This window comes from Patagioenas fasciata, chromosome 1 (genome assembly GCF_037038585.1).
Source record: "Patagioenas fasciata isolate bPatFas1 chromosome 1, bPatFas1.hap1, whole genome shotgun sequence".
Lineage (NCBI taxonomy): Eukaryota > Metazoa > Chordata > Aves > Columbiformes > Columbidae > Patagioenas > Patagioenas fasciata.
Genome location: NC_092520.1, coordinates 29,968,995 through 29,985,242, shown reverse-complemented (window position 1 = coordinate 29,985,242; position 16,248 = coordinate 29,968,995). Strand labels below are relative to the sequence as shown.

Below are 16,248 nucleotides of genomic sequence, written 5' to 3'. Positions count from 1 at the left end.
TGTTACTGAGATTTTGATTTGAGGCAAAAAAAAATATCAACAACACATGCGCTTTTTTTTTTTTAATGGAGTTGTGATTCTGTTTCCCAGACAAATCTACTGTGGAGTCCTTTCATATACATAACATGATAGGAGTCAGTCTTGGGGAAGATTTGAATGGCAGGCAGTGGTACTCTGTAGGTTTTGGGAGAATATTGCAGATATGACAGCAAAAGAGGACGTAAAAAGAGGCAATACTGTAGTAACTTTAAAAATACAGCACTATAGATGAATAGGAAATATGGACCTCCTGTTGACAGATGGGGACTGATGTTTGTTACAGTAAAATCTACGAACACACATCATGGGCCAATCAATTCACACACTGCTCATGCCTGATTTATTTGGGAACATGAAAACTGGTAGGAGAGCATCCATGCTAGCCCTTCTCTCCCATGAGCACCAGGTATGTTTTTCTGTGACTGTTAATGATGGGATACATTGACCATGGGAGATCAAAGCTCTGCTTCTAGGCCAATGCTCACTGCAAGCCAGAGCGATCTGCGATTTAGAGTCAAGAGCAATTGAACCTGATCACTACAGAGGCCAACATGTGAGTCCAAATGAATAAACCAGCAACCTTTGCAAGATCCTTGCTTTGCAAGGGTTGTCAGGCATTGGAACAGGCTGCCCAGGCAGGTGGTAGAGTCACCATCCCTGAAGGTGTTTAAAAGGCATTTAGACAGGGTTCTTAGGGACATGGTTTAGTGCTAGAATTAGGTTATGGTTGGACTTGATGATCCTGAGGGTCTCTTCTAACTAAAATGATTCTATGATAATCAAATATAGCAGGGATATCCAACAGCTTTTTGTCCAAAGAAAAAAAAAGAGAGAGGAAGCTTGGAGAAGCAGAGGTGCTTGCACATTTTACCTCTTGGCTACCACAGAACAACACTGCAGTGGGATCCGGGACACAAAGTCCAGAAAAGTGGAAAGAGCAACCAAGATATGAGCTTCTCTAAGGACACTGGTTTGGGCAGTGTTGCAGGATGGCCCACAATGGATCACTACTAACCAAGTGTCCTCATGACTCACAATTATCCGTGAGATGAGGGGTCAGGATGAATGACAGAAAATACAGCATTTCGCTCATTTTAGCTACTTTGGTCTTCTCAGGCAGCTGAAAATGGCTGAAGTGCATCCCGTAGTAAAGGAGGGCTGCTGTAGAGCAAGGTTACTCTGGCATCTGTTGCCTGCTCCTCACTTCTCTTCTAGCAAGAGGCAGAGGACACAAAGTGCCAGAGCATTTTCTGCTGTTCCCAGTGGATGACTGCAGCTGCCATCACTTAGCACACGGCTCAGTCAGGCCCTGGACAGTGGGCTTTGTGTTAGGATCGAGGTGCTGTTAGGACTTATTGCAAAGTAATTCCTTCTGGCTACCATTTTATCAGAAAACATATCAGCAAGTCAGAGGTAACTCACAGAGACAGTGAGTGGCTGAAGGACTGAGATGCAAGGAAAGATTATGTTGACAACAACCGTTAAAGAACAAGACTGGCTCCTGTGTAAAGGTGCAGGATATGAGAATAGACTTCAGACAGTTATTTGGAGAGTTGAGGAGTTATTTGATGTAGATATGAGCATGAGGAGTAGTACTGAGTTAAATTTGAACAGGGGAAAATTTAGACTGCCTGATGAGAAAATGATGTCATCAGCTTTCAAGTGTGATTTAGCTACCCCTGGGGAACACTGTGTATAAAGGTAGTCTGGACAACTTGCAATAATGTGTTATTGGAAGCAATCCTTCACTGTCCTGGAAGCTAAAAAATATTCTCAAAAAGCTCTATGAGGTCCTTCCATAGATCTCTTTACTTTTGGAATGTTTAGCTGGGGAAAAAAAAATAATCTCTACCAGTATAAGTTAGAAAGCTGCTAAACAATCTGTGACTTAAATGATGTCACAAGTCTGGAGCTTGGAAAATTTATTGAGTCCTATTCATGCATCTTATACTGTGATTTACAGTACTACCAAATTTAAAAAGTGTATAATCTTAGTGTGTAATTATTACTGGGGCTACCAGTTACTCATCTCTGAGTTTTAACAAATATTGTAATCTATTTGTTTACATTTGAAAATATCTCACAGTTTTCCTCTGCAGAAAGCAGGAGCTAAAATGACTGGAGGCACATCAGCAAGTTATTCTCCGAGATCGTGGTAACCTGATGTTATCAGAAAATCAGAGGCTTTTGCTTGGAAAATAAATATCTGTATTTTCCTTGACATTTCATTTTCCTAAAAATGTCTTTGCAGATGTGTAGCTGCAGGAAACCAATATCCTCTGACAATGCTATATTACAGTGACATTATCTCTTAATTTCTGTAAGTTGAAAAAAAAGGGCTCTTTATCTGATGCAGGAGATACCCAGAGCCCCAGGCTAATATCTTACCATACACTTTCCACTTCTCACTGATCTTAAAGATATTATGAAATATTCCTAGGAAATTATGTTTCTCAGTAGTCAGATTCCAGCCCTGGATTCCTTTCCAGAAGGCCAGCTGTCAATATGCATGCAAGCTGTACCACACTTCGAATTATGCCTTCCCACCCTTGTTCCACAGCTCAGGCATAGTCAGCCTGGGGAAAAGCTAAAGCTTAAATCCTCTTATGGGATCAATAGCAATTTTAAGTGATGGATAAGCGTAAGAGCCTAAGTGTTGAGATGTAACAGTTCAGTCCATCTCCCTGCTTCCTAATTGCTCCTTAATCCCTCGTTTGAACTCCCTAATTCCTAATTAGGATGTCCTAATCAGAATCCTACCATGGTTACTGCTGGTATTCGGAAGGCCCCAGATGAAGGAAGCAGCACCAGCCTTTAGCTGAACACTCTTTTTATGGGTTTGGCCAATTATAGACACCAACAGGCTGGATGTCCTCACTCCCTTAGAAGCCATTTCATCTCATTGCAGACACCTAAACAAGGGTATGGGATTTTCATTGCCAGAAATGCCCATTTCTCTAAACTACCTGCAAGGGCAACGCATGGCACTTAGCTTGGTTACAGATGTGTACAGTCCAAATCTAGGTGGGCTGCATCTTGCCCACAGCATCTGCATGTAGAGTTCCTTTGCACCGTCTTTCATGAAGGATGAGGCAGAAGGTGAACAACTTCTGAAGGACACCCATCTGGAATGATTGTAAGGCCTCTTGAGGACAAGACTTAAATTTCAAAGTGATCTGGATACACTGAAAAAAGACACCCAAAATCTATGAGGTGACAGCCAATAAAGCTGAACACTGTGTATAGGAGAGAAAAATTCAACGTAAATAAAAAATCAGATTTTGGGATTTTTTTTGAGGTGAAATAAAATAAAAAAAAAAGTTGTTACATTGGCCAGAGGCCAATGGAGGAGGCAAAATGCAAAAGGAAAAGCTATAGAAACAGTGACACATGAGGTCAGGTTGAAAGAAGTAGGTTTTTGAGATCTCTGGGGAAAAAAAAAAAAAAAAAGAATATGGAATGGGGTTATAATAGCGACCTTCTTCAAACAGTTCAAAGGTTCTCCTGAGTAGGATGGTGACCAATCTGTCTTTGTGACCATGGCGTGTAGGAGAGGCTGTAATCTGTTTAATTTGCCGCAGGCAAGATTTAGGTTGGATATGGGGAAAAAATATTTTGTCTGTGAGAGCAATAAAATGCTGAAATAGGCTGCTTGGGAAGCGGTGGAATTTCCTTGAGCAAGGGCAAGTCAGACATCTGTCAGGGATGCCGTGAGCCTGTCTGCAAGCGGAGGTGGGCCGCTGTCTCTACCAGTATTTCTCACATGATGCTTGCAACCCCTGGGAAGGATGTGAAAGGCCCAAAGGGAGCAATGAAATGTTAGAAAATGCTCAGGTTTTTTAAAACAACAACAAAATCTATGTTAATGGAAAGGGAAAAGGTGATGCTTAATAAAGAAGAGAGCCTTATGGAGTTTAAAAGTGTATAAAATTCTGCAGCTCAAAGAATTTTCCTTTCTTAAATATTTGATCTTAAAATGCTACTCACAAATCCAGCCTTTAGAGGGTATTATAGAAACAGATCAGCCAAAAAACAGGTCTCACTTTCAAAAAGCTGGAGAAATAGCAGCCTAGATCATCTCTTCTTCCCTTCAAGTCCTAGACTTCTAAGATTTTTGCAGTGCAGTTAATACAGAGGGATCCTGATTAATGAAATCTTCTCGTGTGTCAGATTCTGAGCTTCTTCCCACAGACAGAGCCAAAACACCCACAGCCCTTTGCCAGGTGCTGGTAGCCTAAGCAAGCAATTGAGTTGAAGTAAATACACCAGTAAAAAGTGAGTTAAAATAGGTCTGAGGCTCAGAACAAGCTCACAGCTTCATGGTAGAAAGAAATAATGAGAAGTGCACTCAAAATAAGCAATGCACAACTAGAAATTTCAGGATTATGGTTAAATTTAAAGAAACCCAAACCTCGTGAGCTACAAAAATGTATTGGTAAAGTCTCCAAGTTCCCTGACACCTCCCGTGTTGAGGTGAGACATGCCAGAGAGGTATTTAAGACAAACAGGGTCAGAATTGAAGCACTGCTTCCTCCCCACCTTGCAGTGTGGGCTGGGATTCTGTCTGAAGCTAAAATACCAACATACATGTGTAACAGTTGGAAACTTTACGTTTTCCAACTCTTTTCTCCCACCAGACGTGTTCACCTGCCACACAGTGCTGGGAAGCTCATATTTTAAAATTGCTGTAGTAGTCAGCTTACCTGTAAAAGTCATGGACAGTGGTAAGGCAAGGAAAGTGAGGAGCCCAAATATAAAGCATGCTGTGAAAAAGAAAAGAAAGACAGTGTTACTGGGGCTGGTTGAAGTTCATTAAAGAGCAGAAGTTTTCTCCAATGCTTTGCAAATGGTCTTTTGCCATAAAGCTGTGCAGCAAGAAGTGGAGTGCACTCAGTGGGGTGGGAATATCACATTTGTGGTGCAGCATTTGAGATTATGAGACCAACAAGTGTTTATCATTCTCCCAGAGCACAGGCCTCCATTTTTTAACTCTACATTGTTAATCCTTGTATCAGTGAAAGAGCAATGAGAGACACAAACTGCTTTTTTTTTGCTACAACATCTATCTTATTGCAAGGGTAAGGACTCAGCCACAGCATCAGCTTCAGAGAGGCCGCCAGGTGACTGCGCAGTAACGAGTAACTTTGCATCACCTAATCCATGGCAACTGATGAGCCGTATCTGTTTGCTAAGCAAATAGCAGCTTTAATGCCATTCCACTCAGTTTTCATTGACAGCTAAATAAACTGTCTTTATTGCAGATGTGAATAGTTTCTGGCTGGTCCACCTCCCCAACACAGCTCAGCTCATGAACACAAATGCAACAGCCTCCCTGCAAGGAGTGGGATCAGCTTAAGCTGCATGGAAAGATGCTCTTGGGGATGCACACAGGCTCTTCCCATGGATGAGCAGACCTGAGGTACTTAGTTACTCCCCAGAGAGCCACAGGTGTATCTGAGCCCTGATATTTTCCCAGCACAGCCTAGTGCTGCAGGGGATGAATGCTTACCTCGGCAGAAAGTGAGAAACAACAGCGTCAAGAACAGTGTGAGCAGCCTGTCTTACAAGAGCTGTCACCTGTGTGCCTAATCATGAACACTTGGCAATATTAAAGTGAAACACTGCCCTGCAAAATGAGAGTAAAGCTTAATGAGGACATTCTGTGGTGAGCATCCCTGCAGAGCTCTCCTGCAAATGGCTCAATCTGCAAGTCGATGCCTTAAGGAAGCAAAAGGGTGATAAGCAGAGGTGGGCATAGATTGCAGAGGGGAAGGGCATGGATAAGAAAAGGAGTAGGATGACTCTTTGGAGGCTTATGAAAAAAATCTTGGAGCAAACATTTGGGGTTGGTTTGCAGCCTGTGCAAGGTGGCCGGCATCCTCCTCACCACGTGGGACTGGGGACGCTGCCAGCACCCTGCGTACAGTGCCACTCTGGGACACTCTGCAGCACCACCAAAGCATCACCCTCAGGGTAAGGAAACATCGCTGCCTCCATTTTACAGGAGAAACTGAGACAGAGGATGCAGGAGAAGCATAAAAATTCAGGGCAGATCTACCAGGCTTTCTGACTCGCAGACACTTTTCATGGGAGCACACCATCCCCCACACGCTGCTCATGTTTTCTCAGCAGAGAACAAGGATCTGACACTTCAGCGCTTGAGAGACATCTTTCTTTCTCAGAAGTAGCATGTTTGTTATCTCTATGAATTGGTAGAGACTGAAGATATTTTGAGCTGAAGAAAGCTCTTGTGTTCCTTTATGCCATCCCCTCCTCCTCTCTCCGTTGGCCTGTCTCTCACACACACACATTTTTGCTCAGGCTCTCCTGTCTCTTGAATGCTGCACAGTACAGAAATTCTTCCCCTGCTTGAATAGTGTCCTACACTTGACTAAGCTCTTTCAAATGCTGACAGCCTCTCATTAGAACAACTCAGCCTAGAGCCTCCCTTTTCACCACATGTCACATTTCATGCTAAGTCCTCTTGCTGTTACATTATCTAGACTATTATTTTCATACTCGGAAGCAATGGTATTGTAGCTGACCTGGGCTCCCAACCCACCTGTGAGTATCACCTGCAGATAGTGCCCACAGCCTGAGCAACTCCTTTATCTGGTATCCAAAATAGTGCAGTTCAGGTCTACAGCAGTTACATGGACTGACTGGTGTTGCCAGAAGTCCTGTCATTGTGGCTCTCGGAGCAGCGTCACCTCTCTGCCTGCGCTTTCAGAGCCACCTCCTTTTTCTGCCGCTGCTGCACCCACAAGCAGCCTGGTAGGAGGATGTAATTTCTTTATTGTGCGGCACATGGTCTGTCTGACCCTGGGGAGGGACGCTGTGGTAAGCTCTGTAAAAGGCTCGGGGGGGACCATGAACACGTGGGGCTGTGTATCTGACACACAGGTGTCTGTTTGCTTACATCTAGCATCTACCTGACGGCTTGGTTTTGGAGAGGAGAAATGGGAGGTAGGGACCACTCACAGCTCGAGAGAAAAAGATTATGGTTCATTAATTCCCCTCCCAAAGCAGTCGCTGGGAATGTATTTACTCATTATCTCCCCATTCAGCTACAGCCTCTTAGGTCTCGAATTGGAGGGGCAGATGCACAGTCTGGGAAGGCTTCCAGGTCCATGTTTAACAAAGTGAGACTCTCAACAATTGACTACACAACTGGCAGAGCTCTGCAGCTGCTCTCAATGCCACTAGCAGCACTAAAGACTGTTTTCCCCGAAACATGTGGGGATTTCACAGAAATGCTGCCTGGTGGAGACACACACAACCTCTTCCTGGATTTGTCTGGGTTGTGCTGCCCCATTCTGGTCCAAAGACAAATTACTCAAGAAAATGGTATTTGCCGCAGGGTAGCACTGCTCTGCAGAGAGTCTGCTGCTCTCTGTGCAGTTTCACATGTGGGACCTGTGATATTTTTGAGTCAGTGATATCACCTCATAGGCTGGTCAGAAAAGCTCCTGGACCCATTTCTAGAAAAAGCAGCAAGAAAGGGTTGATAGTCTCTAAAAATACAACTGGGCATGGCTCAGAAGGACATTGCTCAGCAAAGCTGATGTCAGGGCACCAGGCAGGAGAGCCCCCTGCTCAGTACCGCTGGGGCAGTGTGTGGTGGGGCACTGGTGAAGTCCTGCTTTGGGAGGCATGAGTGAGTGAGTCCGAATGTGCTGCGAAAAGGGTGAAGGGGAAAGCTTGTGTCTGGGATCACAACAGAGGAAGAGGAGAGTAAGTGGCTGTATATCTTTCACATTCTTTGAAATCTGTGGGCACAAAAATCAGATCGGGGGTGCAGATTTTGTGTCTCCTGCCCAGCAGGACAGTCAGCTAATGTAAATCTGCTATTTAGCTGAGTTACTTCTGCCATGGCCTCCCCACAGAAGTAAACAAACTTGAAGCCACCATTTATATTATGGCTGTACGTCGTGGTCTCTCTGCTATTCTTTGCCTGAGCCATTACATCTCCCACAGTGTTGCCCCCACACTGCAGCTCTCCTGCGCTCCCTCTGCTGCTCCTTTGGTCCCTGGACTGGCCTCAGGGCACACTGCAGGTGAGTTGTCCTCTGACATGCGGGACAGATCTGGAGGCAATATTGGATGTGATACTAATTCACTTGTAAACTCCTCACACTTTATTTTGCGGCCATGATTTTTACCAGCACTTGGAAGTTTCAGATCAGTTCAGGCTGTCCCTGTTTGCTTTGAAGATAGAGAAAAGTTTCTTTCTCTTGGAGTGAGTCCTCATGGGATTTCCAGAAGTGATTTATGAGTATAAATCTCAACCTACCCACTCTTCTTAGGTAGTCTGCTAATACGGCTGTAGTGCAACATACTCAGTAGAGTGTGTCACAAGCTCTCTGATAATAAATGAAGTGTTGTATACACTACCGTCACTCCCAAATGCTGTTTGTTCTATAGGCTAAGTTCCTGATAAAAAAAAAGATTTTTTTTTTTTTTAATGAGATGCTACCAGCTTCCAAACAGATTCTGCTGTTGCCCCAGGATTTATCTGCACAAACAAGCCTGAGGAGCAAAAAGTGTGGGTGTAAACTCACAGTACGCCCTGTGGCTGCCCTGTGGGAGCACTGCTCTGAGGGGGCTGACTCTCCGTAGTGTGGATGTGAGCAAATTTGGGTCAGTTGGCCCTGCCTGGGGACTGACTGATCATGCCCTGAGGCAGATGCAGGTAGTAGTGCACTACCTTGGCAAGCAGTGTCAGGGTGTGCCATACAGCAGCATGGACACTGGCAGTGCAACAGGCTGGGGTGCAGAAGGGTAGTGGGTATTTTCATCCATGTTTTGTTTCCTCACAACACCTGCAGGCATTCCCTGCAGTATCGATAGGGACTTGGTGAGAAGAAAGTAGGCAGTGTGTGTGGGTGCTGCAGGGGCAGAGCAAGTCTCAGTGGGTCTCTCTGGGGATCCAGCTCCAGCAAGCTCATATGTTTTACAGACCAGGGACGAGGCTGCCCATGGCTTTAGTAGCTGTGGATACGGCATGTCTTTCTGGGCTTTTGAGTGACAGAAAGATGTTGCCACATCAGATAGGATATGCAGAAAAGTCATGAATGAACTAACTTTGAAGGAAAGGAATGAAATCTGTTCAGCTTGGCCAGCCAATGGTCAAATGAGAGAAAATAACAACGAGGTTTGGGCAGCCAAAAAAGGACTTGTGAGTGCTCCAAAGAGCTATGAAGCTAAAGACATGCAGTGAACTTGAGCAGAAACAAAGATTGCTCTGCCTATGAGGCTAAGTGCCGTAGCAAGGAGATATATTGATGGAATAGTCTTCTGGAACGAATGGCAGGAATTCCACCCCTGGGGTAATTCAGTTCCTTGATCAGACTAGATACTCAGCAGCTGGGTGGCTCAGTCTGAGGAACAGCCACTCCCACAGAGGTCTCCAGTCCCAGTGCAAAGCCACCACAGGAGGCAGGGAAAGTGTGATAAAACGGACTTGCAGACCAAATCCAAGCTCAGGGCCACCAGCTGTTTGCTGCGTGGCATCACTGCTTAGACGTGTTTGTGTCACCACGGAAAAGCACTTTGGTACCCAGATAAGCTATGCCAGAATTGCAACATCTAAGATTTAAGTTCCAGGTTCCAGCACTGACATCAGCAATGCTGCCTTTATCAGATAAAAATTTATCTAGTGTAGAATAAGAAGATGCCTGTAATCTGAATATCTTCAGGATGAGGAGGATGTAGATGGAGATGCAGATGTAGATATAGAGGTAGGTACTTTCGGGGTTAGACAATATTGCAGAGTGGCTTGTCTGAGTGCTATGACATGCCTCTAACTACTGAACTACAATTATGCCATGGTCTAGGTTCTGGATTTGGCCCCTTGTAATTAATTTCCAGACCTACTTCTTAAACAAGATTTGGGCATTACATGAAGAGCAACCAGTTTGCTTTGCAGTAGACCCAGGGTAGTGGATTGGCCTTTGTTTTATTTTGGTCAGTTAATTAAAGGTACAAATGTGGGGCTGTGCTGAAATGCTCTTTGAAAAATATACACAGGGAGATGAGAAAAAGTGAAATTAAGTGTCACTGCACTTCGGAAGGGTTTGCATTTAAATGAACAGAAAATCAATTTTGGATGTACTAGCTGATCCATAGCTAAAGCTGAGCAGATTTTGAACTTAAATGTAATGAAAACCTAAAGATAATGTATTTCCTGGAACAGTATTTCTGAGTTGACTCATTCATGTGTAACTTTGTGGATACCTAAGAGGAAGCTCCTGGTGTAGGAGAGTATAGATGAGATCAGAACTAACCCTGTTCTTTAAAAAAAAAAAAATCAGAAAGATAATTTATTTTCTCTGTTGTCATTAAAATCCCAGTGGCAATTTAATACTAGTAGGGAACAGTGACGTTTTCTTGCAACTGGTAGGAAGAAAAAACAGAGAAAATACTGCTTTTGCCTTCTTTTACTGTGATATTCACCAGCAGGCCCAGATCCCCGTTGCGTGCCACCCTTTCTGTGGGGTGTGAGGGAACCCATGCCAGCCAAGTCACGCTCCTGGAGGCTGACATGGGGTGTAATGAGAGCACCATATGCTCTGCACCTCTCGATGTTTGTCAGTCCCCAGCCCTCCTGTCCACTGGGGCAAGGCTGAACATGAACAAGTAGGGCAGAAAATGTCCTTCCCTACCCGTGCCAGGTTCCTGCAGGTGGGCCTGGTTTGAACCCAGGCCAGGGCTGTCTGTCCCCCGGCTTGGTTTCCTCTGAAGGGCTGTAAGGCAGCAAGGAGTTAAGGGGCTTAATCATTAATAAAAGTTTGTTCTGGACTTTGAGAGCCTTTAAAGTGAAGCCAAAAACAGGAATATAAAATTCCTAAGGCAACAGCCCTGGACTGGCAAATGCAGCAATGAGTGTGGGTGAAGTGTCAGTTATGGTGAGCGGTCAAAGCATTTTCTTCTCATGTTCGAGTGGAATTAGAAATTGCTACTGCCTAGAAATGAAAGCAAAAGGCACTTGCGACTCAGAGTGAAAAAGACATGTAGTCAGTGGGAATAAACTGCTTTAAAAACCTTGGATTTTAACCTCCTGCCAACAACATTTCTTCCCCAGTCTTAAAAAAACCCACCCCTGAAATGTGTTGCTGCTGTGCCTCTCCATGCAGCCTGGATGGTCCCCAGCCCAGGTCAGCTTTCTGCTGCATTGCTCCTCAGAGAGTGAGAACCCACCTGCTCAATCAGCCCAGGAGCCCTTGGCTCAGTACACCCCTCCTCATCCTCCACCCTGGGTTGGACAAAACAGCTGCTCTAAAGCCTGAGTGAGCCCGGGCTGTCATGCGAAGACCTCCGTTCAGGTCACTGATGCTTCCTACCCACAACACGTGGCCGTTTATGAGGGCTACCTACACCCACAGTGGCCAGCGTGCCATGGGCCGGGCAAGCGGAGGGAAGAAGACCCTGCCCCAAATGGATCTGGGTGGAATGGGAGCTATTCCTGACCATACTCTGTCCCCAACATCATGTTCCCATGTCAGCTTGTGGACTGGCAGCAGTTTTGCTTTGCAGGAATCGCAGCTTTCCCAGGTTGGTTGTGCAGCTGCTTGCCACGTGGTTTTTTTCTGCAGGTATTTCTGCTGGACTATGCATCACGTGCAGAAAACAGGAGACAAACACACTGTATTGCTCAGGCTGTCTGCTGCAGCCCCTGTTTAGGTACTTGGTTGTGTTAGTATTTGAAATTTTACAGTTGTCTGCTATGATCCAGATACTGCAGCCCGCAGGTGCTGTCAGGATACAGTTACTATTGTGTGCTCCATCAATGCCCAAAATGACCCAGGAAATAATTCTTTATATACCTGGCTTAGCGGTGGGGCTGTACAAAGTAAGTACGAAAGGCAATTACTACCAGAAGTACCTTACCATTGCTGGCAATTTTAGATATGCACCGGTGGCAGGCTTTCTCCAGGCCGGCTGTCATTGTAAAGCACCTTTTGAGGTCTCTGTAGGGTACAGAAGTGAATATTGTTAGGAAAAATGTCTTTAACTGGCAAATGTCTTGGCTCAGAGTCACTCACACACTTCAGCAGGCTTTCACTATCCCCCAGAAAACCTAAAGCATCCACAAATCCGGACAGCAGCTGTCAGTGTGGCATACCTGGAGTTAGGTGTGTTGTCCAGCAGCTTTGAGCGTTCCTGATGGTGATTCCAAAGCTTTGGGGTCACAGGAAGGCTGGGGGAGAAGTATTAATCCTGTCTTCCTGGAAAAGGATCTATCTTGACTTTGATTGTAGTTGGGGCAGGACAAAGTGTATAAGAATAATACAAATATATGATCTATTATATAAGAAAACCTAGTGAAACTGGTAAAGGTCACTACACAAGCCTCTGCAAAAATTATTTAGTGAGCAAAAATGAATTAAAGAAAAGGGGAGGAGAGAGTATGAAAATAGTTTTAAGATCGAGGTGGATTCTAAAGAGGAACATAGAATAAAAACTGCGGGGAGCTTGAAACAAGATGCCTTTGATGAAAAAGCAGCTGGATTAGAAAGTAGCTCTTTGTAGAGAAGAATTTTTACAAGGTGTGGTGAGGGATGAGCAACCAGCAAGTCATCCAGTGCCTGGGCGTCAGACAGCACCAGACAGTTAAGTAGAATCCAGCATCAATGGGAGTGTGGAAAGCTGACATATGCATACACACACACACTCCAAGCCTCAGTCTCTGGCCAGGGTCACCAGAGGTCTGCCACCCTCACAAGCTGTGTGACAGGCAAAGGTGTGTGCGGAGGAGGCTGGGACAGGGGAAGCTGCATTTCTGCAAATGCCTCAAATTAGCCTCTCTAATTTTTCTAATGAACAAAGAGCAATATTTTAAGCTGACATGAAACTCACTCTGGTGGGATTTCTCATCATGGAATGTGGAGCCCAACCTGACCTGGAACTTCCTAGGGACCACAGGGCTCCAGACGCACATTGAAAATAAAGACAGACTTGTACCACCCAGCTGTTATGTGGCCATATCCCCTCCATAGCATGTCCAAGCCCTACCAGATGTGACTGAGCAGTGCTGGCTGTCTCCTAGGAGCCTGCTTTCTCCTACAAACCCAGAGACCCATGAGCTGCAGCAGCACAGGACCCTCTGCTGCTGTGAGGGATGGGATGGGGTTTGCTCCTTACACATTGGCAGTGGCAGCTGTTTTAGAGGCCGGTCTGGCTTTACCTCTTGGTGAGCAGCCGAGCACATAGCAAGGACCGAGGCTTTCATGGTCATCCCACTGGGTCATTAACCCATGCTGAGACACCTGCATGTAGCAGCCAGCCACCAAGATCTATATCCAGGTTTCTAGTGTGCATCGTCACATCAGGTGTCTCATGAATTTTAGCTCTCCTTCTCCAGCTCTCATCTTCTTACTATGCCATGAGCCTTGTTTGATGGGTGGGTGTAATTGCCGTAATTAGCCTTGCAAATCCTGGTAGACATTTCCGTCAACACTGAACGATGGACTGGAATGGAGATTACATTTGAGTGCCTGACCTCTGGGGAGTGTGTACTCCTCATCCCAGCCACCAAACCTTCCTCGGAAGAGCAACTACTGTGCCTTTGGGCTGCAACTACTGACAAATATTTTAGGGAAGGAAATGAGCACTGTTGCATGCTCAGGGAAAACAGAAAGGAGGAGGGAAAAATGGTAGTTTCCACAAACAAACGACACATTAGTTTTAAACTTGGAAAACTTCTGGTGCAGATTTGTTCCTAGAAAGTGCACAAACAGGCATTCATTCGGAGTATGCTGTTGGCTACTGACAAATATGTTCTAAATTATGCAAAAAGATCCGTAATGTTAGTCTTTATATAAATGTTCATGACTAGAATTACTTTTATAGCAGTAATTCTTAGAGAAACCATGTTAACAAAACCAATGCCATATTAACAATTGGCCAAATACCAAATTATCCTGAGCAGAATTGCATGTGGTTGGGAAAGCTTTATTTCCATAAGCGGGGGGTAAAACATATGTTTTGTCTAAATTTGCTGTTACTTTACACTAAAGGAAAAAAAGCAAAGTGAAGAAGGACTTGATATCTGGGAGCGTGTCACCACCTAGTGATGGAGCCCAGAAATGACTGTGAATCAGAGCTCTGTGCTGGCTGTGTTAACAGGTGAGATAAAGAAAGCAAATTCATGATGGCTGCACACAAAACGTGTTCATACAAGGACACAACACACATAACCACCAGGTGATAGTTTCAGTCCTTCCTCAGACATTGGCTTTGGCTCCTACAAGACTGACAAATCCTTCGGAGAAGTAATTCTATCTGCTGGATAAATAGATGTTGTGCCTTTCCCCCAGCCCTTCAGTGATTCTACAGAAGCTGCTGTGGGTGTTAAAGATGAATTTTTTTCCTGTGTGCCAATGCATGAGGGTGCTAAAGTGCAGTTCAGCAGACAGGCAGCTGGGAAATGGTTTTGTCTCCCAGTCGAAATGGGGGAACCATTGCTGAAACTCACAGAAAACCACAATGGTGCAGCATGAAGACTGGTGGCATGCAGAGGCAGGATGGGTGTCCTGCTGCACGGTGCCCACTCCTGATTTGCTGGTGGGTTGGGAAAGTCCCATGCAAAACAGAAAACTCAGCCACAACTAGGAAAAAAAGTTTAAGACCAAAGCCGGCTTCTGGACATCCTCCCACTAGTCCTTCCCTGGGGTCATTTCCCTGAGGTGAAGGGACCTGCTCTTGTGTTATAACGGCCAGCAAGGGGAGGACAAATTTCTGAGCCCCTTGCAGGAGGCTGGGACTTCTCTGCACAGCCATTTTTGGGGGTGGCAGGTTGCAACCCAGCCCCAGCACAGCCACAGCATCCCCCTGCCTCCCCAACCTCATCCAGCAGTTCCCCATTCAGTGCCCTCTCAGCCAGGGGCCAGGTTTGCCCCAGAGTGCTGGCTGCTGCCACCCAGCTCTCACACTGTGTCCCACATCGCCGCCTTCTTTTGTAACTCAGTTCCTTGTCCCTGACAAGCAGCAGTGATAAGCCCCTGTAACATGCACCTTCCAACCAAGTTCCTTCTTTATTTCAGCCAGTTTTAGCTTTGAACTATTTTTCTGGTCATTATTCTCACCCTAAATGTGTAAGTTATATGTGTCAAAAGAGGAGGAGCACTGACCGGCTGGTCCACCCCTGACCCACAGCAAAGCCTAAAGGCAGCATCCCATTGGCCCCACCATACAAGAAGAGTCACCTCCACACCTTTCCTACAGTGTTCAGTCTTCTCAAAGCGAACTCCTGGCTTCAGGTGCCCCATGCTGCACTGATGAACACAGAGGGCAGAGTCACTGAGGCTTCTTAAAACCCTGATTACCACTCAACAAGGGGTCCTGCTGGGACATAGTAGGTGCATATGGGCCAGTAAGCCTCTCTAGAGCAATGTCACTTCCCTAAAGACTGCTAGAGGGGACGGTTTCTATTTTTATTTTTTTCCTAAAATATTCAGAGCAAAGTCCTCTTCCGGAGCCAATTTCTTCCTAACAAGCCACAAAGCCCCACACTGGCTTTTATCCCAGCACATCATCCACTTCCCAGCGAATCCCTCTTACCTGAGAGAGCTGTGGGTGCCGAATCCCCTCACTTGTGCGCGTGGGAGACCAGGTTGAGAAACCGCTGAACCCAGCCTTCAGTGAAATCCGTCTGGGAGAGTCCTCTCTGGTGGGACTCCAGAACCGCACTCAGCTCCCCAGGACCCTGCCTGATGAGGTGCAGGGGGGCCTCAGCTGCTCTTATTCCTTCTGGCCGCCCGCTCGCACCCCTCTCGGCAGCAGGATGGGGGGAGCTGCGGGATGCGGGAGAGATGGCAGGCAGAGCCCATCCTCAGTGGTTCCCCACTCCCACGGCTGGCTGGAGCCACAGCCCACCCTGCGCCGTTTCAGGGTGTCAGCAGGGGGAAGCAAAGGACCCCACACATCTGTGACTGTACTGGAGAGGAAAAAAAAAAGAAAAAAATTCATTTGCAAAGTGTTTTATTAATAAATAAATAAATAAATAAAATAAGTCATTAATTCAGGAATCAGTAGTGAATGGTAAGTACTCAGCTCATTCTTTGCGCAGGTTCCCCCGCTTCCTATCAATCAGTTGACAAAGCTCTTTGCAAACTGCCACATACAGAACTGTAACTGTTGGCTAGTTGATATGTCTCGTGTCAGCCTGGCCAGTCTGTTTGTTAGGTGGTTACTTGCTAGATTACCTTC

General features: G+C 45.6%; 1 protein-coding gene across 4 annotated transcripts in view; it reads right to left on the bottom strand.

Annotated features, from left to right (window-relative positions):
- The window catches only part of TMEM272 (transmembrane protein 272), a 28,944-nt gene extending 12,986 nt beyond the window's left edge, over nucleotides 1-15,958 (bottom strand). Inside the window, exons 1-3 of one of the 4 annotated variants that reach the window (XM_065862237.2) lie at nucleotides 15,601-15,955; nucleotides 11,929-12,008; nucleotides 4,743-4,802 (exon numbers count right to left, since the gene is read on the bottom strand). In XM_065862237.2, the coding sequence (XP_065718309.1) occupies nucleotides 4,743-4,802; nucleotides 11,929-11,986 (118 nt within the window). In that variant the 5' untranslated portion in view covers nucleotides 11,987-12,008; nucleotides 15,601-15,955. Of the gene's footprint in view, nucleotides 1-4,742; nucleotides 4,803-11,928; nucleotides 12,009-12,163; nucleotides 12,264-15,600 lie in introns of those variants that run through there. The other 3 variants (XM_071805301.1, XM_065862422.2, XM_071805303.1) reach the window with 3 other exon arrangements.
- Nucleotides 15,959-16,248: the final 290 nt, after the last annotated feature.